The 23,351-nt window shown below is 39.5% G+C and overlaps 1 protein-coding gene across 1 annotated transcript in view; it reads left to right on the forward strand.

The window, feature by feature from the left end:
- Positions 1-23,351, forward strand: part of LOC113902126 (multidrug resistance-associated protein 4-like) — a 205,451-nt gene that overhangs the window by 15,761 nt on the left and 166,339 nt on the right. The window contains exons 4-7 of the mRNA XM_027557081.1: positions 1,943-2,167; positions 5,854-5,943; positions 6,964-7,127; positions 19,080-19,205. Coding sequence (XP_027412882.1) covers positions 1,943-2,167; positions 5,854-5,943; positions 6,964-7,127; positions 19,080-19,205 — 605 coding nt within the window. The remainder of the gene's footprint in view (positions 1-1,942; positions 2,168-5,853; positions 5,944-6,963; positions 7,128-19,079; positions 19,206-23,351) is intronic.

Here is a 23,351-nt window from a genome sequence, read left to right on the forward strand (position 1 = left end):
TTTACACGTCTTTTTGCTGGATTTATATTAAATTTATCCATATTATCTTTGGTGAGTGCTATTACTCTTATTTCTCCTATAATTACAAAGATGTTAGGCTCAAAAGGAGAGCTAAGTAACAAGCAACAGTGTTTCCCAAATAGAATCATAAGTTTCAGGAAAGTTTTGAATGACAGATATTACTGCTGGGCTTCTGGTGGTTTGTGGCTCCAACACTGGACCGCCCTTGGCAACACCTGGGCTGGGACTTCCCATGTGTACAGTTTGTTGTTCTTGCTTCTCTGTGTGGCCTCCACATTTCCATCTCAGGAAACTGTAAACAGTGTGGTTGACAGTCCACTGTGTGAGGGACTCTTCCATGAGCTCTCTATGCCTCTTGGGATGGATGACAGATTACGATGGAAATGTATGAGAACTGATCATTGTACTCAGGTCTAATCATCTTACTTACACTTCTTCAACTAAATAGTGTTCCCTTTATCCTCTATAGTAGATGAAAATCTCCATGAGTTCATGGAGGGAGAGGCAGTTGGTGCAGCCTGTTAACATGTGTGTGTGCATATGTCCATTTGTGTAGAACAAGACAGGAATGTTAAGATTTAATGAGACCCCCATATGAGGGATGGGGACATCTTTGAATAAATATCCTGATCAAGCACTGGTTGGCTGAGCAGAAAATGCTTGGTTTTCTTTTTGGTGTTTGGTGTTATGGATTCTCCTTCCCTCCTCTTTTGTGTGTGTTCCTCAGCTTCAGACAGACAGAAGAGAGCTATCAAAGCATACCTGTCAGGTAAGCAAAGCTTACTCTGTCTGTGTTAGTAATGCGGATTGCCAGAAAAGGAAAAGCCCTGTTCCTGAAAGACTTCCAAACTTTTAACATTTTGTCTTTTGAGAAGTCTGTGAAGGAAATGACATTGAGGCCCAAGGTGTTTAGTTTTGTTAACTTGAATTTGTTGATTAATTTCCCTTGATGGTGAAAAAGGCATCCTAGGAAGAAGGGGACCTTCAAGGGGTGACTAGAGGGAGGAAGTAGATTGTGAGGTGGAGCGGCTGTTTGGCAGGGTGGATAGGTGTTGCCGTTCCTTTGCCTTTTTCTTTGGGAAAGAAACTTGCTTTCCCTAAGTCTTACTCAGGGTGGAAGCCCAGTGCACCCTGAGTCAATTGGTTTAGGCCTTGGGGAAGAGAGGATTGGTAACATTTCTTCCAAACCACCAACTTCAGTGGATGGTGGATCAAGAACTATGGAGACATGATTTTTTAGCTTGGCGTCCACCATGTTTAATTTTTTACTCCAAGGAACATTCCAACTTCTAGAGGGTAGAGGCGTAGTGAGGCAGTGCTCTCGGGAGCTGAGAGCCTGCAGAGCTGCCAAGCCTGGTTTCTTTGTGGTACTCCTGCCAAACCCAGTTTCCATTCCCTGGATCTACGTGTGGAGTTTGGGGTAGAAAAGAGTGGATTTGTTTATGCCAGTGTCTCAGTTCATAAAGATTCATGAAGATGGTGATAAAAACACGTCTCCCATACATGAACCACATTGACTTTCTATTGGGCTGGGACATTGAGAGTATGGGGGACAGGGGCAGGCTGCCAGCAGGCTTGTTCCTGTGGAAGCAGATTTCTTCCTCTTCTTCTGCCACCTTTTTCTTTATTCATCTTAAGGCTCAGTTGGTATTGAGCCTATTTGTGATATTTGTTGAGCATCCATGGTGTGCTAAGCACAATGTACTAAGGCTTTACTATGTTTGAATGGAAAATTTTGCCTTCAGGTTAAACTGTTGCCTGCTTGACTTATAGGACATAATAAATCTGCATATTTTTCTTTTAAATTAGTCACAAATGTAGCATTTTCTCAAAATGCATTTTAAACATGCTAATGATAAAAGTAAATCTTGTGTAAAGAAAAATTGACATTTCTAATTAAGACTTTTTTCTTTTCTTTTAGGAAGGCACCAGAGTAGTTCAACCCATATTTTTGGGGAAAGTGATTAGTTGTATTGAAAACTATGATCCCAATGATTCTACCTCTTTGCACGAAGCCTATGGCTACGCGGCAGGGCTGAGCGCCTGCGTGCTCCTGTGGGCCGTTCTGCACCACTTGTACTTCTACCATATGCAGCGTGTGGGGATGAGGCTGAGAGTAGCCCTGTGCCATATGATCTACCGCAAGGTGAGTGTCACTCGGTTCCACAGTGTGTACCTCCCCTGAAGGATCAGGAACATTTAGGGAAAGTTCTCTGTAAACTAAACATTTTGTAACTGGGATCATTTGTACTTTACTGGAGAAGCTTGGTATTTGCACCAAGTCAAGTTTTTTTTTGTTGCTTTTCCAATATATAATAAAAAGTTTTCTACTGAGATTGGATCAGGGCTACCTTTTATGATTTTTAGCCACATAATATCCACGTTGCATAATATCCACTAAATCTGTAATAAAATCTAATTAAAAATTAAAGTATCAAAGGTATCCCATTGATTTTCAATGTTTTTATGCCTAATTCTCATAGTGGTATTTCTGGAAATTTTGTTGTTGTTGTTCATTAAAACCTTCAAAGCTGTATTTAAAAGTGAACTTCAGGATTGGACCCATAAAATTAAATCTTGGAGAACAGAATGGATTTGAGAAAGGGAATGATTATATTTTCCAATGGCCCATTTAATCACATTCAGTACAATTGTGTTAACTAAAGAAAAATATAAATATAACTCAGGCTTAATACAGACTCACTATATGCTATATGCTATAGTTACAATTGTTTTATTGGCATTAAAGACAATAATTGGACATTTTGGATAAAACTTGAAAATTTCCATTGTCTTTAGTAATTTGAGAGAGAATTTGTTGCTGTTCTTTCAAGTTATTTTCATAATACTATGTTTCCTTTTTCTCTTTAGTATGCATTATAGAAGTCTTAATAAGACCTGATTTAGTCTCAGGCCGTATCAGCCTGAAGGCGCCCGATCTCGTCTGATCTCGGAAAAAAAAGACCTGATTTGATGTGTTCAGTGATTTTTATATTGAGAAATGCCACACAACTATTTCACAGCTTACCCTGATCTTAGCTAGTGTACAAGGAATTAGGATTTCAGATGTCTTTACAAAGAAATTGCCACAGATATACCATGTCAACTGTTGAAAGTCTCTGTGTAAACTTGTGTCTCAGTATCTTGTTGCCCTGGGTTATTTGCTTTAAAAAAATCCTTATTTTATTGTATTATATACTTGAATTTTTCTGCGAGAGTAGATCTGAAGTGTTCTCAAGTGAAAGTGTGAAAGTGAAAGTCACTCAGTTGTGTCCGACTCTTTCCGACCCCATGGACTATGTAGTTCATGGAATTCTCCAGGCCAGAATAATGGAGTGGGTAGCCTTTCCTTCTCCAGGGAATCTTCCCAACCCAGGGATCAAACCCAGGTCTCCCTCATTGCAGGCATATTCTTTATCAGCTGAGCCAAAAGGAAGACCTAAGTGTTCTCAGGAGACACACAAAATGGTAACTACATAAAGTGTGAATATGTCAATTGGTTTTACTACAGAAATCATTTCCCAATGTATATTTTTAACAATAATCGTGTTGTCTACCTTAATACATATAATTTTTATTAAAAGATAAAATCCTAATCAAAAGCTAAAACCAAACAATTTAAATTGAAATCATCACTTCTTTTACCTAGTAGCTACTTATGCTGCTTATCTAGAGCTTCTGTTTCTTGGGAATGTTTTTCTTGGCAAAATGTAAAGTGTCTTCTCCTCATCTTTCCTTGAGCAGAATCTTGTTAATCTCAAGGGTCCCTGGCATCTCATTGTGTGTGTTTGGCACGTGAGCTGGTTTCTTCCTGGGTGATGTGGAAATGGTAGTGATGACTGTAGACTCTAGCCAGGGTTCTTCATTGTCCCTCATCATATATTTGTTATTCTCTTGCACCTTTCACTGTTTAGGAGATGAGGACTCAAATTTCTCCACAAGTTAGCTAGATGTTTGTCATTCTAGATCGTGCTTAGCTCCCATAAGTATGTGTGAAATGTCACCAGAACTGCACTGTGAAAACCTTGTTAGGTGTGAGGTCATGCTTCAGGCAAAGCTCACTGTTTGCTGCACAGGTGAGCCATTGTCCACCTGTTTTTCTTCCTCTTCCCACTAACACTTTGGAATGTGACCTTTGGGAAATTTTTAGGCTCTTTTTAGCTGAAATTTGAATGATCTTGTCAGATGTGTCATAAATATAATGATTTGTCATTTCTACAAATTTAGTAAAGTTACTTTTGGCTTTTGGTCATTGATTTTTAAAAATTATTATAAAATATGCACAACATAAAATTTACAATTTTAACTAATTTGGGGAACATTGTTTATTGACATTAATAACATAAAGAACTGACTCATTGGAACAGACCCTGATGTTGGGAAAGACTGAAGGCGAAAAGAGACAGGGGTGGCAAATGATGAAATGTTTAGATACCTTCACTGACTCAATGGACATGAATTTGAGCAACCTTCAGGAGATAGTGGAGGACTGAGGAGACTGCTGTGCTGCAGTCCATGGCATTGCAAAGAGTTGGGCATGACTTAGTGACTGAACAACAACAATTTAGTGACATTAGGAACATTTACATTGTTGAGGAAGCAACACTGCTATTCATCTCCAGAATTTCATCTTCTCAAAGTGATCCTCTGCATCCAATAAACACTAATTCTCCAGCCACCCCACCCCACCCCTACCAGCCATCACCATTCTACTTCAGTCTTTGAATGTGACTTGGTGTCCCATGTAAGTGGAATCGTGAAATATTTGTCATTTTGTGTCTTGTTTATGTCATGTAGCACAATGTCTTAAGGGTTCATTGACGGTGGAGCAGATGTCAAATTTAATTCCATTTTACAATTGAATAATATTCCATTATAGGTATATACAGCATTCTCTGTATCCATTCATCTGTTAGTGAACATTTGGGTTGTTTCTGCCTTTTGGCTATTGTGATCATTGCTGCTGTGAACACAAGTGTATAAATATCTGTTCAAGTTCATACATTCAGTTCTTTTGAGTACATTCCCAGAAGTGGAATTGCTGTATTACATGCTAATTTTGTGTTTTTTGAGGAACTGCCACACTCTCTTCTATGGCCGCTACGTTGTTTTACATTCCCACTTTATCATTGATTTTTCTGTTTAACCTGAGGACTAAATGAAACAGTTTTATGAACCGTGAGACTGTTTGGATCCGATTGGTGGTCTTTGAAGAAGCTCATGGTGTCTGTTCAGGTTCCTCAGATCTCTAGGACATTTTTCTTAACAAATAAAGGAATTGTGCAGCAGAGGCTGTGTTTTTTGTAAAGTCAGCAGACTGGCATTAAGAACAGAGGTTCCTCACAGAAACAGTGTTTTGAACATTATAGTCACTCATTTCAGAATGAATAAACTAAGCCCAAAGGGTTTAAATGAGGTCACACACAGAATTGATAATCAATTCCAGATTTATAGTCCATCCAAGTCCTCTAATTTCTTTCTTTAAGTCAGCCTTTCCACTCACATCTAGTTTGGCTCAAATTTATTTTGGTTTGTTTTTAAGTCTAAATCAACATCCTTTTATCCTTCAGACAGGTTCAAGTTCATTGAGAAACAGGATGGGGGATTTTGCTTCTACCTCCTGCTCCTCTCTTTGCTGTTCTTGTGGGTAGGGCTGCCACCACATTGAGGAGAAAAAGGATGAATATAGGTCCCTAGAACCCTGCTGTTCGGGGTCACTCTCTTTGTCCTAGCACTGTTCAAGACTCCATGAAAACAGTCCATTTTGCTATGTTGTAAGATTGACTTGGTATCACCTTAGCAATCCAATTCTCTGTATCTTTCTCTCACTAGGTACTTCGTCTGAGTAGCTCGGCCATGGGGAAGACCACCACAGGCCAGATAGTCAACCTACTGTCTAACGATGTGAACAGGTTTGATCAGGTAAGCTGCCCCTGAGGGATCCTCTTTCATTTCCCATCCTTCTTACTGAGGGTAGCTTATTGGAAGGCCAGGTGCCAGGATTTGGTGTCAGCCAGGGTTCTGTTGAGGACCTAAGACAAGGGTCCTCTTTATCCAACTCTCATTTCTTCTGTATGCAGCTTAGATGTAACAATGTGTGTTGTCCTGTGGATGAGAATTTTGTTTTTCTAATAATAGGCAGTAGGATTCTATCCCAGCTTGGTTAGTGTCCCTAGGGGTCCTTCTGGTGTGGCCTTCTTGGCATATGGTGTTGGTGTTGCTGGGCTGTCTTCCTCCTCCTCTGGATGATGAAGGCCTGGTGGGCAGGGGTAATTCTTTCCCTGTTCAGTGCCTGCTGTATAGGGAGCCTGTGAGGAATAATGCCAAGTGGATGGTCCTCAGCCAGACACAACCTACTGTCTGCTGTCCCCTCACACTCTTTTTTCCCACTTACTTTATGAATAGATTACATTACCCAGGGCATTGTAGCTGTTGGTAAGATCTGTACTGCACTAGACCACTTCTCCTTCAATTATTCATTCATCAAACATGAAGTAAGACTTCTACTCAGTTTCAGGGATAAATTAGGTTTAGTTTTTGCACCCCGCCCCCAAAGCCACAGCCTGTCAGGGAGGTAAATACTTAAGTAATTACTGGAGAGAGTAGTAGGTACCATAATATAGGCTCTCCTGGGGAGATGGTGGCTGAATTTTGGAACAAAGAGAGTTTGGGGAAACCCTGAGCTCATCTGTGTTGTGGATAAAATTCAGATCTTCCTTCCAGTGCTGCTGATTGGGTTCTCCCTGGCTGGTCCTGTGCTGCCCCAGAACAGTGTCATCTGGGGTTGGATGTGTGGATTTCTGCTTTAGCAGGTTTAAAACCCACTGTGATTATTTCTGTTTTGGTTCCTGTATCTTCCTTACAAGCATATTATTTCTATACTGTGTCCTTACTTGTGTTGTTTTTTATAATATCCTAAGAAGGCTTATCTTTTTCTTTAAGGTAATGATGTTCTTGCACTATCTGTGGGTGGGGCCACTGCAGGCAATTGCAGTGACTGCCCTGCTCTGGATGGAAACAGGAATATCGTGTCTTGCTGGGATGGCGGTTCTCATTTTCCTTCTGTTGTTGCAAAGCTGCTTTGGGATGTGGTTTTCATCACTCAGGTAAGTGAAACACTGGTTTTAAAAATAGGTAACATATATTTGGTGACAACTACAATCTGTTGGATGCTTTTGTTTAAAAAACAAGGTGCCTTCTCTGATCTTTTCTTTGTGTGTGTTGTAGACCCTTCAGGCTTAGTTTAGCCAGTGGTGGCTCCAGCTTTAAGCTGAAGGATAATCTTGAAGCAGGAAAAGTTATGGGATTTTCCAGACCCTCCCAGCACTGTACCTGAATATGTAGAGTATCCTTGAGCACAATGTACCTATATTGAAGTTATTTAAACATTATTAAATAGTAATAATCTTACAGGCTCTATCTTAGCTGCATGTATTTTTATTAAGCTTGGGTTAGAGTGATTTTTCCAGTATGTATATTCATGTCTTATTTTTAATTCAATGTTTCCATTAATTTATAAGTGTCCAAGGACAAAGTCAGTTTTGATTAATTTTTTAAATCAACCTATTTATTTTAATTGGAGGCTAATTACAATATTGTGGTGATTTTTGCCATATATTGACATGAATCAGCCATGTGTATATATGTGCCCCCATCCTGAACACCCCTCTCAACTCCCTCCCCATCCCATCCCTCTGGGTTGTCCCAGTGCACCAGCTTTGAGTGCCCTGTTTCATTCATCGAACTTGAACTGGTCATCTATTTCACATATAACAATATACATGTTTCAATGCTGTTCTCTCAAATTGTCCCACCCTCAGCTTCTCCCACAGAGTCAAAAAGTCTGTTCTTTATATCTGTGTCTGTTTTTCTGTGTCACATATGGGGTCATTGTTACCATCTTTCTAAAGTCCATATATATGCATTAATAAACTGTATTGATGTTTTTCTTTCTGACTTACTTCACTTTGTATAATAGGCTCCAGTTTCATCCACCTCATTAAAACTGATTCAAATGTGTTCTTTTTAATTGCTGAGTGATATTCTATTGTGTGTATGTACCACAACTTTCTTATCCATTCATCTGCTGATGGATATCTAGGTTGCTTCCATGTCCTAGCTATTGTAAACAGTGCTGCGATAAACACTGGCATACACATGTCTCTTTCAATTCTGGTTTCCTCAGTGTATATGCCCAGCAGTGGGATTGGAGGGTCATATGGCAGTTCTATTTCCAGTTTTTTTAAGGAATCTCCACACTGTTCTCCAGAGTGGTTGTACTAGTTTGCATTCCCACAAACAGTGTAAGAGGGTTCCCTTTTCTCCACACCCTCTCCAGAATTTATTGTTTGTAGACTTTTTGATAGCAGTCATTCTGACCATCATGAGATGGTACCTCATTGTGGTTTTGATTTGCATTTCTCTGATAATGAGTGATGTTGAGAATCTTTTCATATGTTAGCCCTCTGTATGTCTTCTTTGGAAAAATGTCTGTTTAGTTCTTTGGCCCATTTTTGGATTGGGTCATTTATTTTTCCATTATTGAGCTGCATGAGCAGGTTGTATATTTTTAAGCTTAATTCTTTGTCCGTTGCTTTGTTCACTACTATTTCTCCCATTCTGAAGGCTGTCTTTTCATCTTGTTTATAGTTTCCTTCATTGTAAAAGAGCTTTTAAGTTTAACTAGTTCCCATTTGTTTATTTTTGCTTTTATTTCCATTACTCTGGGAGGTGGGTCATAGAAGATCTTTCTGTGATTTATGTCAGAGTGTTTTGCCTATGTTTTTGTCTAGGAGTTTTATATTTTCTGGTCTTACATTTAGATCTTTCCTCCATTTTGAGTTTATTTTTGTGTATGGTGTTAGAAAGTGTTCTAATTTCATTCTTTTACAGTCAGTTGACCTGTTTTCCCAGCAAAACTTGTTAAGGAGATTATCTTTTCTCCATTGCATATTCTTGCCTTCTTTGTCAAAGATAAGGTATCCATAGGTGTGTGGATTTATCTCTGGACTTTCTGTTTTGTTCCATCAATTTATATTTCTGTCTTTGTGCCAGTACCATACTGTCTTGATGACTGTAGCTTTGTAGTAGAGCCTGAAGTCAGGCAGGTTGAGTCCTCCAGTTGCATTCTTCTTTCTCAAGATTGCTTTGGCTAGTCAAAGTTTGTTATATTTCCATATAAATTGTGAAATTATTTGTTCTAGTTCTCTGAAAAATACTGATGGTAGCTTGATAGGGATTGCATTGAATCTATAGATTGCTTTGGTTAGTATACTCATTTTCACTATATTGATTCTTCCAATCCATGAACATGGTATATTTCTCCATCTATTTATGTCATCTTTGATTTGTTTCATCAGTGTTTTATAGTTTTTTATATATAGGCCTTTTGTTTCTTTATGTAGACTTATTTCTAAGTATTTTATTCTTTTCATTGCAGTGGTGAATGAAATTGTTTCCTTAATTTCTCTTTCTTTTATCTCATTGTTAGTGTATAGGAATGCAAGTGATTTCTGTGTATTAATTTTATATACTGCAGCTTTACTATACTCATTATTAACTCTTGTAATTTTCTGGTGGAGTCTTTAGGGTTTTCTATGTAGAGGATCATGTCATCTGCAAATAGTGAGAGTTTTGCTTCTTTTCCAATCTGTATTCCTTGTATTTCTTTTTCTTTTCTGAATGCTGTGGCCAAAACTTCCAAAACTAAATTGAATAATAGTGGTGAGAGTGGGCACCCTTGTCTTATTCCTGACTTTAGGGGAAATGCTGTCAGTTTTTCACCATTGAGGATAATGTTTGCTGTGGGTTTATCATATATGGTTTTTATTATGTTGAGGTATGTTCCTTCTATGCCTGCTTTCTGAAGGGTTTTTATCATAAATGGATGTTGAATTTTGTCAAAGGCTTTCTCTTCATCTATTGAGATAATCATATGATTTTTATCTTTCAATTTGTTAACGTGCTGTATCACATTGATCTGCAAATATCAATGAATCCTTGCATCCCTGGGGTAAAGCCCACTTGGTCATGATATATGATCTTTTTAATATGTTGTTGGATCATCTTTGCTAGAGTTTTGAGAATTTTTACATCTATGTTCATCAGTGATATTGGCCTGTAGTTTTCTTTTTTTGTGGCATCTTTGTTTGGTTTTGGTATTAGGGTGATGGTGGCCTCATAGAATGAGTTTGGGAGTTTCCCTTCCTCTGCAATTTCCTGGAAGAGTTTGAGTAGGATAGGTGTTAAAATTTTTGGTAGAATTCACCTGTGAAGCCATCAGGTCCTGGGCTTTTGTTTGTTGAAAGATTTTTGATTACAGTTCTGATTTTCATGTTTGTGATTGGTCTGTTAAGATTTTCTATTTCTTCCTTGTTCAGTTTTGGAAGGTTGTACTTTCCTAAGAATTCATCCATATCTTCCAAGTTGGCCATTTTATTTGTATGTAGTTGCTGATACTAGTCTCTTATGAGCCTTTGAATTTCTGTGTTGTCTGTTGTGATTTCTCCATTTTCATTTATAATATTGTTGATTTGATTCTTCTCCATTTTTTTCCTTGATGAGTCTGGCTAATGATTTGCCTATTTTATTTACCTTCTCAAGGAACCAGCTTTTAGTTCTGTTGATTTTTGCTATAGTCTCCTTTGTTTCTTTTTCATTAATTTCTGCTCTAATTTTTATGATTTCTTTCCTTCAACTAACCCTGGGGTTCTTCATTTGTTTCTTTTTCCTAGTTGGTTTAGGTGTAAAGATAGGTTATGTATTTGATTTTTCTCTTGTTTCTTGAGGTAAGTATGTATTGCTATGAACCTTTGTCTTAGCACTGCTTTTTACTGAATCCCATAGGTTTTGAGTTGTTGGGTTTTCATTTTCATCTGTTTTTATGCATATTTTGATTTCCTTTTTGATTTCTTACATGATTTTCTGGTTATTCAGAAGCATGTTGTTTAGCCTCCATATGTTTGTATTTTTAATAGTTTTTTTTCTCTAGATGACATCTAATCTTACCACGTTGTGATCCAAAAAGATGCTTGAAATGATTTCAATTTTTTTTTTTTTTTTAATTTACTAAGGCTAGATTTACAGCCCAGGATGTGTAGTATGTGGTCTATCCTGGTGAATGTTCCATGTGCACTTGAGAAAATGGTAAAATTCATTGTTTTGGGTGAAATGTCCTATAGATATCAATTAGGTCTAACTGGTTCATTGTATCATTTAAAGTTTGCGTTTCCTTGCTAATTTTCTGTTTGGTTGAGCTATCCATAGGTGTGAGTGGGGTACTAAATTTTCCCACTATTATTGTATTACTGTTAATTTCCCCTTTCAAACTTATTAGCATTTGCCTTATGTATTGAGGTGCTCCAATGTTGGGTATATGAAAGTGAAAGTGAAAGTCACTCAGAGGTGTCTGACTCTTTGCAACCCCATAGACTTTATAGTCCATGGAATTCTCCAGGCCAGAATACAGGAGTGGGTAACCTTTCCCTTCTCCAGGGGATTTTCCCATCCCAGGGATTGACCCAGGTCTCCCACGTTGCAGGCAGATTCTTTACCAGCTGAGCCACAAGGGAAGCCCAAGAATACTGGAGTGGGTCTCCTATCCCTTCTCCAGTGGATCTGCCCGACCCAGGAATTGAACCGGGGTCTCCCATATTGCAGTCAGATTCTTTACTAGCTGAACCGCAAGGAAAAGCCAAGAATACTGGAGTGGGTAGCCTGTCCCTTCTCTAGAGGATCTTCCTGACTCAGGAATCAAATCAGGGTCTCCTCCACTGCAGGAAGAAACTGAGCTATGAGGGAAGCCCTTGTTGGGTGCATATATATTTATAATTGTTATATCTTCTTCTTGGATTGGTCTTTTGACCATTATGTAGTGTTCTTCTTTGTCTCTTTTCAGAGCCTTTCTTTCAAAATCTATTTTATCTGATATGAGTATTGCTACTTCTCCTTTCTTTTGGTCTCCATTTGCATGAAATACCTTTTCCAGCCCTTCACGTTTAGTCTGTATGTGTCCCTTGGTTTGAGGTGGGTCTCTTGTAGACAGCATATATAGGGGTTTGTTTTTAATTCTTTCAGCCAGTCTTTGTCTTTTGATTGGGGCATTAAACCCATTTACATTTAAGGTAATTGATAATTATGAACCTGTTGCCATTTATTTTGTTGTTTTGGGTTTGAGTTTATAAACCTTTTCTGTGTTTCCTGTCTAGAGAAGATCCTTTAGCGTTTGTTGAAGATCTGGTTTGGTGGTGCTGAATTCTCTCAGCTTTTGCTTGTCTGTAAAGCTTTTGATTTCTCCTTCATATTTGAATAAGATGCTTGCTTGGTACAGTAATCTGGGTTGTAGGTTTTTTCTCTTTCATCACTTTAACTATGTCCTGCCATTCCTTTCTGTCCTGAAGAGTTTCTATTGAAAGGTCAGCTGTTATCCTTATGGGGATCTCCTTGTGGATTATTTGTTGCTTTTCCCTTGCTTCTTTAAATATTTTCTCTTTGTGTTTGATCTTTGTTAGTTTGATTAATATGTGTCTTGGGGTGTTTCACCTTGGGTTTATCCTGTTTGGCACTCTCTGGGTTTCTTGGACTTTGGTGGCTATTTCCTTCCCCACTTTAGGGAAGTTTTCAACTATTATCTCCTCAAATTTTCTCATGCCCTTTCTTTTCATCTTCTTCTTCTGGGATTCCTATGATTTGAATGTTGGGACATTTTACATTGTCCCAGAGGTCTCTGAGGTTGTCCTCAGTTCTTTTAATTCTTTTTCTTTTTTCCTCTCTGCTTCATTTATTTTCACCATTCTATCTTCCATCTGACTTATCCTATCTTCTGCCTCAATTATTCTACTGTTCGTTCCCTCCAGAGGCCTTTTGATCTCAGTTATTGCATTATTCATTATTGATTGACTCTTCTTTATCTCTTCTAGGTCCTTGTTAAACATTTCTTGCATCTTCTCAATCCTTGTCTCTAGTCTATTTATCTGTAACTCCATTTTGTTTTCAAGATTTTGGATCATCTTTACTATCGTTCTGAATTCTTTTTCAGGTAGACTCCCTATATCCTCCTATTTTGTTTGATTTTGTGGGCATTTATCACATTGCTTTACCTGCTGAATATGTCTCTGCCTCTTCTTTTTGTCTAGATTGCTGTGTTTGGGGTGCCCTTTCTGTTTGCTGGCAGTTCATGGTTCCTCTGTATTGTGGAGCCTTCTCCCTGTGGGTGGGGTTGGACTAGTGGTTTGTCAAGGTTTCCTGGTTAGGGGAGCTTGTGTCTGTGTTCTGGTGGGTGGAAATGGATCTCTTTTCTCTGAAGTGCCATGAAGTGTCCAGTAGTGAGTTTTGGGGTGTCTATGGGTTTGGCATGGCTTTGAGAAGCCTGTCTTTTAATGCTCAGGGCTGTGTTCCTGCTTTACTGGAGAATTAGCATGGTATAGCTTGCTCTGGAACTTGTTAACTCTTGGGTGGAGCTGGTTTCAGTGTAGGAATGTATCCTTTTGAGTGAGCTCTTGTCTATTAATATTCCATGGAATCAGGAGTTCCCTGATGTTCTCAAGTTTTGGAGTTAAACCTTCTCCCTCTGGTTTTCAGTCTTATTCTAACAATAGCCTCAAGACTTTTCCATCCATATAACACAGATGATAAAACATCTAGGTTAATGGTGAAACAATTCTCCACAGTGAGGGACACCAAGAGAGGTTCACAGACTTACATGGAGAAGAGGGAGAAGGGAGATAGAGGTGACCAGGAGGAAAAGAGAGGAACTCAAAAAGGGAAAGAGCAATCTAGCCAGTAATCAATTCCCTAAGTGTTCTCCACAGCCCAGAACACCCAGAGGCATTCACAAAGTAGAGAAGAGAAAGGAGAGGGAGGAGATATAGGTGAACTCGGGGAGAAAAAGGAGAGTCAAAAAGGGAGACAGCAATAAAGCCAGCCAGCAATTTCACACACTTAAGTGAAAATGGGTACTGAAGATTATATTCCTAAAGGTACAAAATTGAAAACAAATACCAAAAAGCAAAGATTAAAAATCTAGAGTAGAGGTTAGACTCTCAGGAATACAATATTAAAATTATAAAACAAAATCAATCACAAAATTATGAAAAATATATATGTGAAGTTGCTTTAAAAATAGGGTCTTTTTTGCAAGATAATAGGTTATAAAAATGAAAATGGAGTAATAAGGAACTTAAATTAAAAAATTAAAAAGTGATAATAATAAAAATATATATAGGAATTTCTCTGGAGCTGTTGTGGGCAGTGTGGGGTCAGTTCAGTTTCAGATAGTTCCTTGCTCCAGCTTGTACTTCTTCTCAAGGTCTATCGGCCCCCTCCAATGCTTAGTCAATGTTAACTACAGGGTTTTAATCTGTTGCACCTGTTACTTCCAGAGACGTTCCCTCTTCTTTGCTTATTTTGGCTTCCTCTGTTTGCAAGTCTCTTCAGTGTCTAATTTCCATCCTGACACAAGGGGGCAAAGGTGGTCACTTATTTAGGCTCACTTGTTCAGTTGTGTTGTGGGGAGGGAGGGACAATGCAAACAGATTTCTCTGGCATATGTGGAGAATGTTCACAGTGTAAGGACCACACTGGGTTTGCCAAAGCTCAAGGTGACATGTGCTTCCTGGGTCTATTCTGCTCAGGCTATAGGGTGCTCTGCAGGGGTACTGTCCAAAGTGGGTCTTCCTTTTCGGGAACTTCCCAGGTCTAAGCTGCTCAGGTTCTTGGGTACTCCACAAGGGCACAGAGTCGGTTGGGTGTGCATTTTGTGCCCTTCCCAGGTCCAAGCAGCTCAGGTGACCAGGTTCTTGGCGAGTGCACTGTCCCAGGTGGGCCATGTGTCTTAATCACCTCTCAGGTCCTGGCCGGTTGGTGTCCCGGGTGTGCCGCAGGAGCACCATCTCAGGTGTGCCATGTGGGAGGTGTGTCTCCTCTGGGGAGCTGATCTCAGGCTGTGACACTCCTGGCAGGTGTCAACTGTCCAGGATCCCAGGAGGACGTGGTTAGCAACTGGGAGCCTGCTTACAGTTTGGTGGAGGATGCCGGTCCCTGGGGCGGATATTGCAGCAGCCCCTTGCCCTGCAGCTCTGGTTGTCGCACACCTGCGTCTCTGCCTCTGGGGAGCTGGGGAGGGCTGCGGGGCTGGTTAGGTCTTCTTTGGTGTTAGCTTAATCGTTTGTTCTGTGCGTAGGCCAGGCTGTGCGTTAGAGCCTTTCATGGGAAAGTTCTCTCTTTTTTTTTGTTCTCTCTGGCAATCCCACAGTTTGGGTTTCTATCTCATGTTAACTCCTTCAGATTGTCCTCAGGGCATTGAGGCCCAGTCCTTATCCTAAGCACTGATTATGCAGCCTGTGCCTCCCTGTCCAGTCCACACTTGTTGGTAGTGGATGAGAGTGTCTGGGCTACTTCTCCACTGGCAGCTGCGGTTAGGTGCATATTCTGTGTGTGTGTGTTTTCCTCCTGGTTATGTTGCCATCTGAGATTCCAAAACTCCCCACAGACCTGCCTGTGAGAGGATTTCCTACTGTATGGAAACTTCTCCTCCTGCACAACTCCCTCCCCAGGAATCCCTAACTCTTTTTGTCTCTCTTTTTGGCTTTTATATTTTGTCCTACCTCTTTTCAAAGAGAATAGGCTGCCTTTCTGGCTGCCTGGTGTCCTCCACTAGCATTTAGAAGTTGTTTTGTGGAAGTTGCTTGGCATGCAAATGATCTTTTGATGAATTTGTCGGAGGAAAGTGGTCTCCCCATCCTATTCCTTTGCCATCTTGGGACCATCACCAGTCTTGATTAATTATGTCTTTATTTTTCTTTAATTAATTTATTTTACATCACAATATTATATTGGTTTTGCCATACATTTACTTGAATCCACCATGGGTGTACATGAGTTCCCCATCATGAACCCCCCTCCCACCTCCTTCCCCATCCCATCCCTCAAGGTCATCCCAGTGCACCAGCCCCGAGCACCCTGTATCATGCATTGAACCTGGACTGGCGATTTGTTTCACATATGATAATTTACATGTTTCAATGCCATTCTCCCATATAATCCCACCATTGCCCTCTCCCACAGAGTCCAAAAGATTGTTCTATACATCTGTGTCTCTTTTGCTGCCTCGCATACAAGGTTATCATTACATTCTTTCTAAATTCCATATATATGTGTTAATATATTGTATTGGTGTTTTTCTTTCTGGCTCACTTCATTCTGTATAATAGGCTCCAGTTTCATCCACCTTATTAGAACTGATTCAAATGTATTCTTTTTAATGGCTGAGTAATATCCCATTGTGTATCTGTACCACAGCTTTCTTATCCATTCATCTGCTGATGGACATCTAGGTTGGTTCCATGTCCAGGCTATTATAAACAGTGCTGCGATGAACATTGGGGTACACGTGTCTCTTTCAATTCTGGTTTCCTTGGTGTGTATGCCCAGCGGTGGGATTTCTGGGTCATATGGCAGTTCTATTTCCAGGTTTTAAAGGAATCTCCACACCGTTCTCCACAGTGACTGTACTAGTTTGCATTTCCACCAACAGTGTAAGAGGGTTCCCTTTTCTCCACACCCTCTCCAGCATTTATTGCTTGTAGACTTTTGGATCATAGCCATTCTTACTGGTGTGAAATCGTACCTCATTGTGGTTTTGATTTGCATTTCTCTGATAATGAGTGATGTTGAGCATCTTTTCATGTGTTAGCCATCTATATGTCTTCTTCGGAGAAATGTCTGTTTAGTTCTTTGGCCCACTTTTTGATTGGGTCTTCTATTTTTCTGGAATTGAGCTGCAGGAGTTGCTTGTATATTTTTGAGATTAATTCTTTAATTGCTTCGTTTGCTATTATTTTCTCCCATTCTGAAGGCTGTCTTTTAACCTTGCTTATGGTTTCCTTTGTTGTGCAGAAGCTTTTAAGTTTAGTTAGGTCCCATTTGTTTATTTTTGCTTTTATTTCCAATATTCTGGGAGGTGGGTCATAGAGGATCCTGCTGTGATTTATGTCAGAGAGTGTTTTGCCTATGTTTTCTTCTAGGAGTTTTATAGTTTCTGGTCTTACATTTAGATCTTTAATCCATTTTGAGTTTATTTTTGTGTATGGTGTTAGAAAGCGTTCTAATTTCATTCTTTTACAAGTGGTTGAGCAGTTTTCCCAGCACCACTTGTTAAAGAGATTGTCTTTAATCCATTGTATATTCTTGCCTCCTTTGTCAAAGATAAGGTGTCCATAGGTGCATAGGTTTATCTCTGGGCTTTCTATTTTGTTCCATTAATCTATATTTCTGTCTTTGTACCAGTACCATATTTTCTTGATGACTGTGGCTTTGTAGTAGAGCTGGAAGTCAAGCAGGTTGATTCCTCCAGTTCCATTCTTCTTTCTCAAGATTGCTTTGGCTATTCGAGGTTTTTTGTATTTCCATACAAATTGTGAAATTATTAGTTCTAGTTCTCTGAAAAATACCATTGGTAGCTTGATAGGGATTGCATTGAATCTAGATGGTTTTGGGTAGTATACTCATTTTAAATATATTGATTTTTCTGATCCATGAACACGGTATATTTCTCCATCTAATTGTGTTCTCTTTGATTTCTTTCACCAGTGTTTTATAGTTTTCTATATATAGGTCTTTTGTTTCTTTAGGTATATATATTCCTAAGTATTTTATTCTTTTCATTGCAATGGTGAATGGAATTGTTTCCTTAATTTCTGTTTTCTCATTGTTAGCATATAGGAACACAAGGGATTTCTGTGTGTCAATTTTATATCCTTTGACTTTACTATATTCATTGATTAGCTCTAGTAATTTTCTGGTGGAGTCTTTAGGGTTTTCTCTGTAGAGGATCATGTCATCTGCAAACAGTGAGAATTTTACTTCTTCTTTTCCAATCTGAATTCCTTTTATTTCTTTTTCTGCTCTGATTGTTGTGGCCAAAACTTCCAAAACTATGTTGAATAGTAGTGGTGAGAGTGGGCACCCTTGTCTTTTTCCTGACTTCAGGGGAAATGCTTTCAATTTTTCACCATTGAGGATAATGTTTGCTGTGGGTTTGTCATATATAGTTTTTATTATGTTGAGGTATGTTCCTTCTATTCCTGCTTTCTGGAGGGTTTCTGTCTTAAATCAATGTTGAATTTTGCCAAATTATGTCTTTATTATGACTTCTCTGGTGGCTTAGATGGTAAAGCATCTGCCTACAATGCTGGAGACTCAGCTTCGATCCCTGGGTCAGGAAGATCCTCTGAAGAAGGAAATAGTAACCCACTCCAATACTCTTGCCTCAAAAATCTCATGGACAGAGGAATGTGATAGGCTACAGTCCATGGGGTGGCAAAGAGTTGGACATGACTGAGCGACTTCACTTTCACTTTTATAAAGTCTCAGTCTCAGCAGCATATGTGATAGAAAAGTAACTGGTGATGAAGGGCCTAATGGTGATGAGTGAGAGCTGAGGCAGGTTCCAGAGGGTTGGAAGTGGGTCATTGTCCAGATTGTCAGGTGGTGAAGGCGTGTTGTTTGAAGCTAGGTGAGTTCTTTTGTGTCTGTATGTACCTTTATGTGAGGTATTTTTCTTTACTTGAAATTCCCTTTCCTCTCCTTGCTGTGGAGAGATGTTCCTTATCCTTTGAGGCCCTGTTCCAGTGGTACAAGGTGTCTTAAGTTTTGCTTGTTCTCCTTTCCTAATGTTATTAGCAGCCTCATCTTTTCTGTTCCCCAGAATTTTACTCCTATTTTATTACAGCACAGACACTGTTTTCCTGTTAGATTCCTTTCTGCCTTTCCTGTTCAACCACCATCTTCTTGGGCAGATGGTTTTTATCTGACTCACTTCAGGTCTTCCTTGGCTGTTACTGCAAGTTCTCTGAGTTAGTCTTTGAATGAGGCTGAGTTGTTGACTTCCTAGAAGTCTTTTTCTCCATTTGTACTTTGAATAGTACCTTCCTGTGATGTCAGCACAGAAGAGCTGTAGAGAATCATTTGATCTCTGGTCCCTCCCTGTGCCCCCTGCTGCTGCTGCCACAGAAAGTTAGTTTGTGATCACTATGGCTCATCTCTCATGTCTGTCCCCTTAGGAGTAAGACTGCAGCTCTCACAGACGACAGGATCAGGACCATGAGTGAATTTATAAGTGGCATCAAATCAGTAAAACTATATGCTTGGGAAAAGTCACTTATAGACCTTATTACCAGATTGAGAAGGTAAGTTTTTGTATATGTCACACCATACTTTTGTACTCCCCTCCACATTTTTAACTGAATTTACTTATTATTTTTGGAGGATAATTACTTTACAGTGTTGCGGTGGTCTCTGCTATACATCAAAGTGAATCAGTCATAATTATATGTATATCTATCCCCACCTTCTTGAATCTCTGCTTTGCACCTCTATTCTACCTCTCTAGGTTACCACAAAGCACCAGGCTAGACTCCCTGTGTTATATAGCAGCTTCCTGCTAGTTATCTATTTTACACATGACAGCATATACATATCAATAATACTTTCTCAATTTGTCCTACCTTCTCCCTCCCACTTTGTGTCTCTGAGATTGTTCTCTGCATCTGTATCTTCATTTATTCTCTGTGAATAGGTTCATCAGTTCTATTTTTCTAGATTCCATATATATGCATTAATATTTGCTTTTCTCTTTCTGACTTACCTCACTCTGTATAACAGGTTCTAGGTTCCCCTACATTACTACAAATGACTTTTCTGAATTAATTTCGAAGTCTTACCAAGTTTTTCACATTATGATGAACTTAAATGCTATGCACTCCACCCCCAACATGTGGCAGAAAGTTTAAGTAGAATGGGGAGACATCATTTTAACCTGCTCTTTCACTTACTGTCTTCATAAAGGAAAAATTTATATAAAGCTTCTTCAGTACAGTTCAGTCACTCAGTCATGTCCGACTCTTTGTGACCCCATGAATTGCAGCAAGCCAGGCCTTCCTGTCCATCACCAACTCCAGGAGTTTACCCAAACTCATGTCCATAGAGTTGGTGATGCCATCCAGCCATCTCATCCTCTGTCATCCCCTTCTCCTCCTGTCCCCAATTCCTCCCAGCATCAGAGTCTTTTCCAATGAGTCAACTCTTCGCATGAGGTGGCCAAAATACTGGAGTTTCAGCTTTAGCATCAGTCCTTCCAATGAACACCCAGTACTGATCTCCTTTAGAATGGACTGGTTGGATCCCCTTGCAGTCCAAGGGTCTCTCAAGAATCTTCTCCAACACCACAGTTTAAAAGCATCAATTCTTTGGTGCTCAGCTTTCTTCACAGTCCAACTCTCACATCCATACATGACCACTGGTAAAACCATAGCCTTGACTAGATGGACCTTTGTTGGCAAAGTAATGTCTCTGCTTTTAAATATGCTATCTAAAATGGTCATAACTTTCCTTGCAAGGAGTAAGCATCTTTTAATTTTATGGCTGTAGTCACCATCTGCAGTGATTTTGGAGCCGCCCCCCAAAAAGTGTGACACTGTTTCCACTTTTTCCCCATCTATTTCCCATGAAGTGATGGGACCAGATGCCATGATCTTAATTTTCTGAATGTTGAGCATAAAGCCAACCTTTTCACTCTCCTCTTTCATTTTCATCAAGAGGGTCTTTAGCTCCTCTTCACTTTCTGCCATAAGGGTGGTGTCATCTGCATATCTGAGATCATTGATATTTCTCCCGGCAATCTTGATTCCAGCTTGTGTTTCTTCCAGCCCAGAGTTTCTCATGATGTACTCTGCATATAAGTTAAATAAGCAGGGTGACAATATACAGCCTTGACCTACTCGTTTTCCTATTTGGAACCAGTCTGTTGTTCCATGTCCAGTTCTAACTGTTGCTTCCTGACCTGCATACAGGTTTCTCAAGAGGCAGGTCAGGTGGTCTGGTATTCCCATCTCTTTCAGAATTTTCCACAGTTTATTGTGATCCACACAGTCAAAGGCTTTTGCATAGACAATAAGAGAAATAGATGTTTTTCTGGAACTCTCTTGCTTTTTCAATGATCCAGCAGATGTTGGGAATTTGATCTCTGGTTCCTTTGTCTTTTCTAAAACCAGCTTGAACATCTGGAAGTTCACGGTTCACATATTCCTGAAGTCTGGCTTGGAGAATTTTGAGCTTTACTTTACTAGCGTGTGAGATGAGTGCAAATGTGCAGTAGTTTTAGTATTCTTTGGCATTGACTTTCTTTGGGATTGGAATGAAAACTGACCTTTTCCAGTCCTGTGGCCACTGCTGCTTTTTCCAAATTTGCTGGCATATTGAGTGCAGTACTTTCACAGCATCATCTTTTAGGATTTGAGGTAGCTCAGCTGGAATTCCATCACCTCCACTAGCTTTGTTTGTAGTGATGCTTCCTAAGGCCCACTTGACTTCATATTCTATGATGTCTGGCTCTAGGTTAGTGATCACACCATCGTGATTATCTTGTTCATGAAGATCTTTTTTGTACAGTTCTTCTGTGTATTCTTGACACCTCTTCTTAATATCTTCTGTTTCTGTTATGTTCATACCATTTCTGTCCTTTATCGAGCCCATCTTTGCATGAAATGTTCCCTTGGTATCTCTAATTTTCTTGAAGAGATCTCTAGTCTTTTCTGTTCTGTTGTTTTCCTCTATTTATTTACATTGATCGCTGAGGAAGGCTTTCTTATCTCTCCTTGCTATTCTTTGGAACTCTTCATTCAGATGCTTATATCTTTCTTTTTCTCCTTTGCTTATGTTTCTTATACAGAAATGAATTTCCAAGTATTTCTTAGTACCACAAACCCCCCAAAAGCAGTAATTTCAAGGTGTTAGTATTTTTTTCCCCTGTCTTTTATGTTTATTTTTACCTAACGATATTCCTTAGCTTTTTCACTCTCTGTAAAGGTCTTTCACATATGGAAATCAATTACAAAAGAACTCCACAAGGTAAGTTTTGTTTTCATATCCAATATAGAAACATGAACAGAGACATGGTGGTTAAGTGTTTCAGATAGAAGAGTATGTAATTGCTGGAAATCAGTCTTTAGGTGAAAAGTCCAAAGCATTTTCTTCTGATGATGATAGCAGGTGTATTTTCTGTCCCTCCATGACATCTGTCCTATATTGGAGCTTGTGTGTGAGGCAGTTTCCTCTCTATGCCCCAGCTAATGTCCTCTGCTTTGTACAACTTCAGGATCCTGGGCAGAACCTGGTTTTCTGTCTCTTCTCTTGAAGCAGGTGGCTTTTGCCTATTGTCAATTCAGGGTACAGGATGGGCTTGTTGTCATTATTTAGTCTCTAAATCGTGTCCGTCTCTTTATGACCCCACGCAGTATAGCCTGCCAGGCTCCTCACCATGGGATTTTCTAGGCAAGAATACTGGAGTGGGTTGCCATTTCCTTCTCTACAGAAGATGCTCGTATTTGAGATGATGACATTCAAACTAAAACTATAGCTTGCTGTAGCACAAATGGCGAGATTATAGAGATTGGATGTAACTGTATCAGGCAAAACTTTATGAATTGCCAAGGTTCAGCCCCGGCTGATCCAGGGTATTCGCGCTCCAGATGGAGACTCAGCTGGAAGTTAAGGAGAAAAATGATATGGGGAGACCAAGCTTTGGTGAGCAAGGCCCATAGCTTTGTTTTCAACAGGGGCTTTTATACCCTAAGTTACACATAGAGGATAATAGGGGATGCAAAGTCAGCAGTCTTTGATCCTTATCAAAAACCAGGGTTTCTATCCTGCAAATTTATCGTATACAAATGGTTTAGGTGATTTACATCATCTTCTGGCCAGAAGGCCTATTAACATTTTATGACTCTTGACAAAGACTTATTTTCTCTAAGAGTAATTATTTTAAGTTTTGGCGCCATCTTTCGAAGGTGTTAGATAAAATTGCATTCCTATAGGGCAGAGGTGCAATGGGTTTACAACAAAGGAAAGAATTTACTACCTTAAGGGTCTAAAGTTGCTAACACCAAGGTCACTACTTATTTTTTCTACATACCAACTATATTTATTAATACACATTCAAGGATACAATACAGGGGATGTGGAAACTTGGCAACAAGCATTGGCTCATCAATGAAATCTTTTACTAGTTTTATTCTGGCAGTTTCTAACTCTCTGAGAGGCTCTAAGCTATTTGAATATCTTAAGCTTCCCATGCCTCTCGAGGCTGGGAGACTGTAAACAATCATATGCATAGCTGTAGGAGTCCGGGTAAACTTGTCAGGCGAGAGCTATCTGAGGGGTTTGGATTTAAACACTCCTAATTGCCCAGGAACTTTATTAATTGGAGCTGTAAGTTAACTCCTTGACAGAGAGAGTGAGATGGTGGGGGGGGGGGGGGTGGGGACAGCCCCTAGTAA

This window comes from Bos indicus x Bos taurus, chromosome 12, assembly GCF_003369695.1.
Source record: "Bos indicus x Bos taurus breed Angus x Brahman F1 hybrid chromosome 12, Bos_hybrid_MaternalHap_v2.0, whole genome shotgun sequence".
In the NCBI taxonomy this organism is placed as follows: Eukaryota; Metazoa; Chordata; class Mammalia; order Artiodactyla; family Bovidae; genus Bos; species Bos indicus x Bos taurus.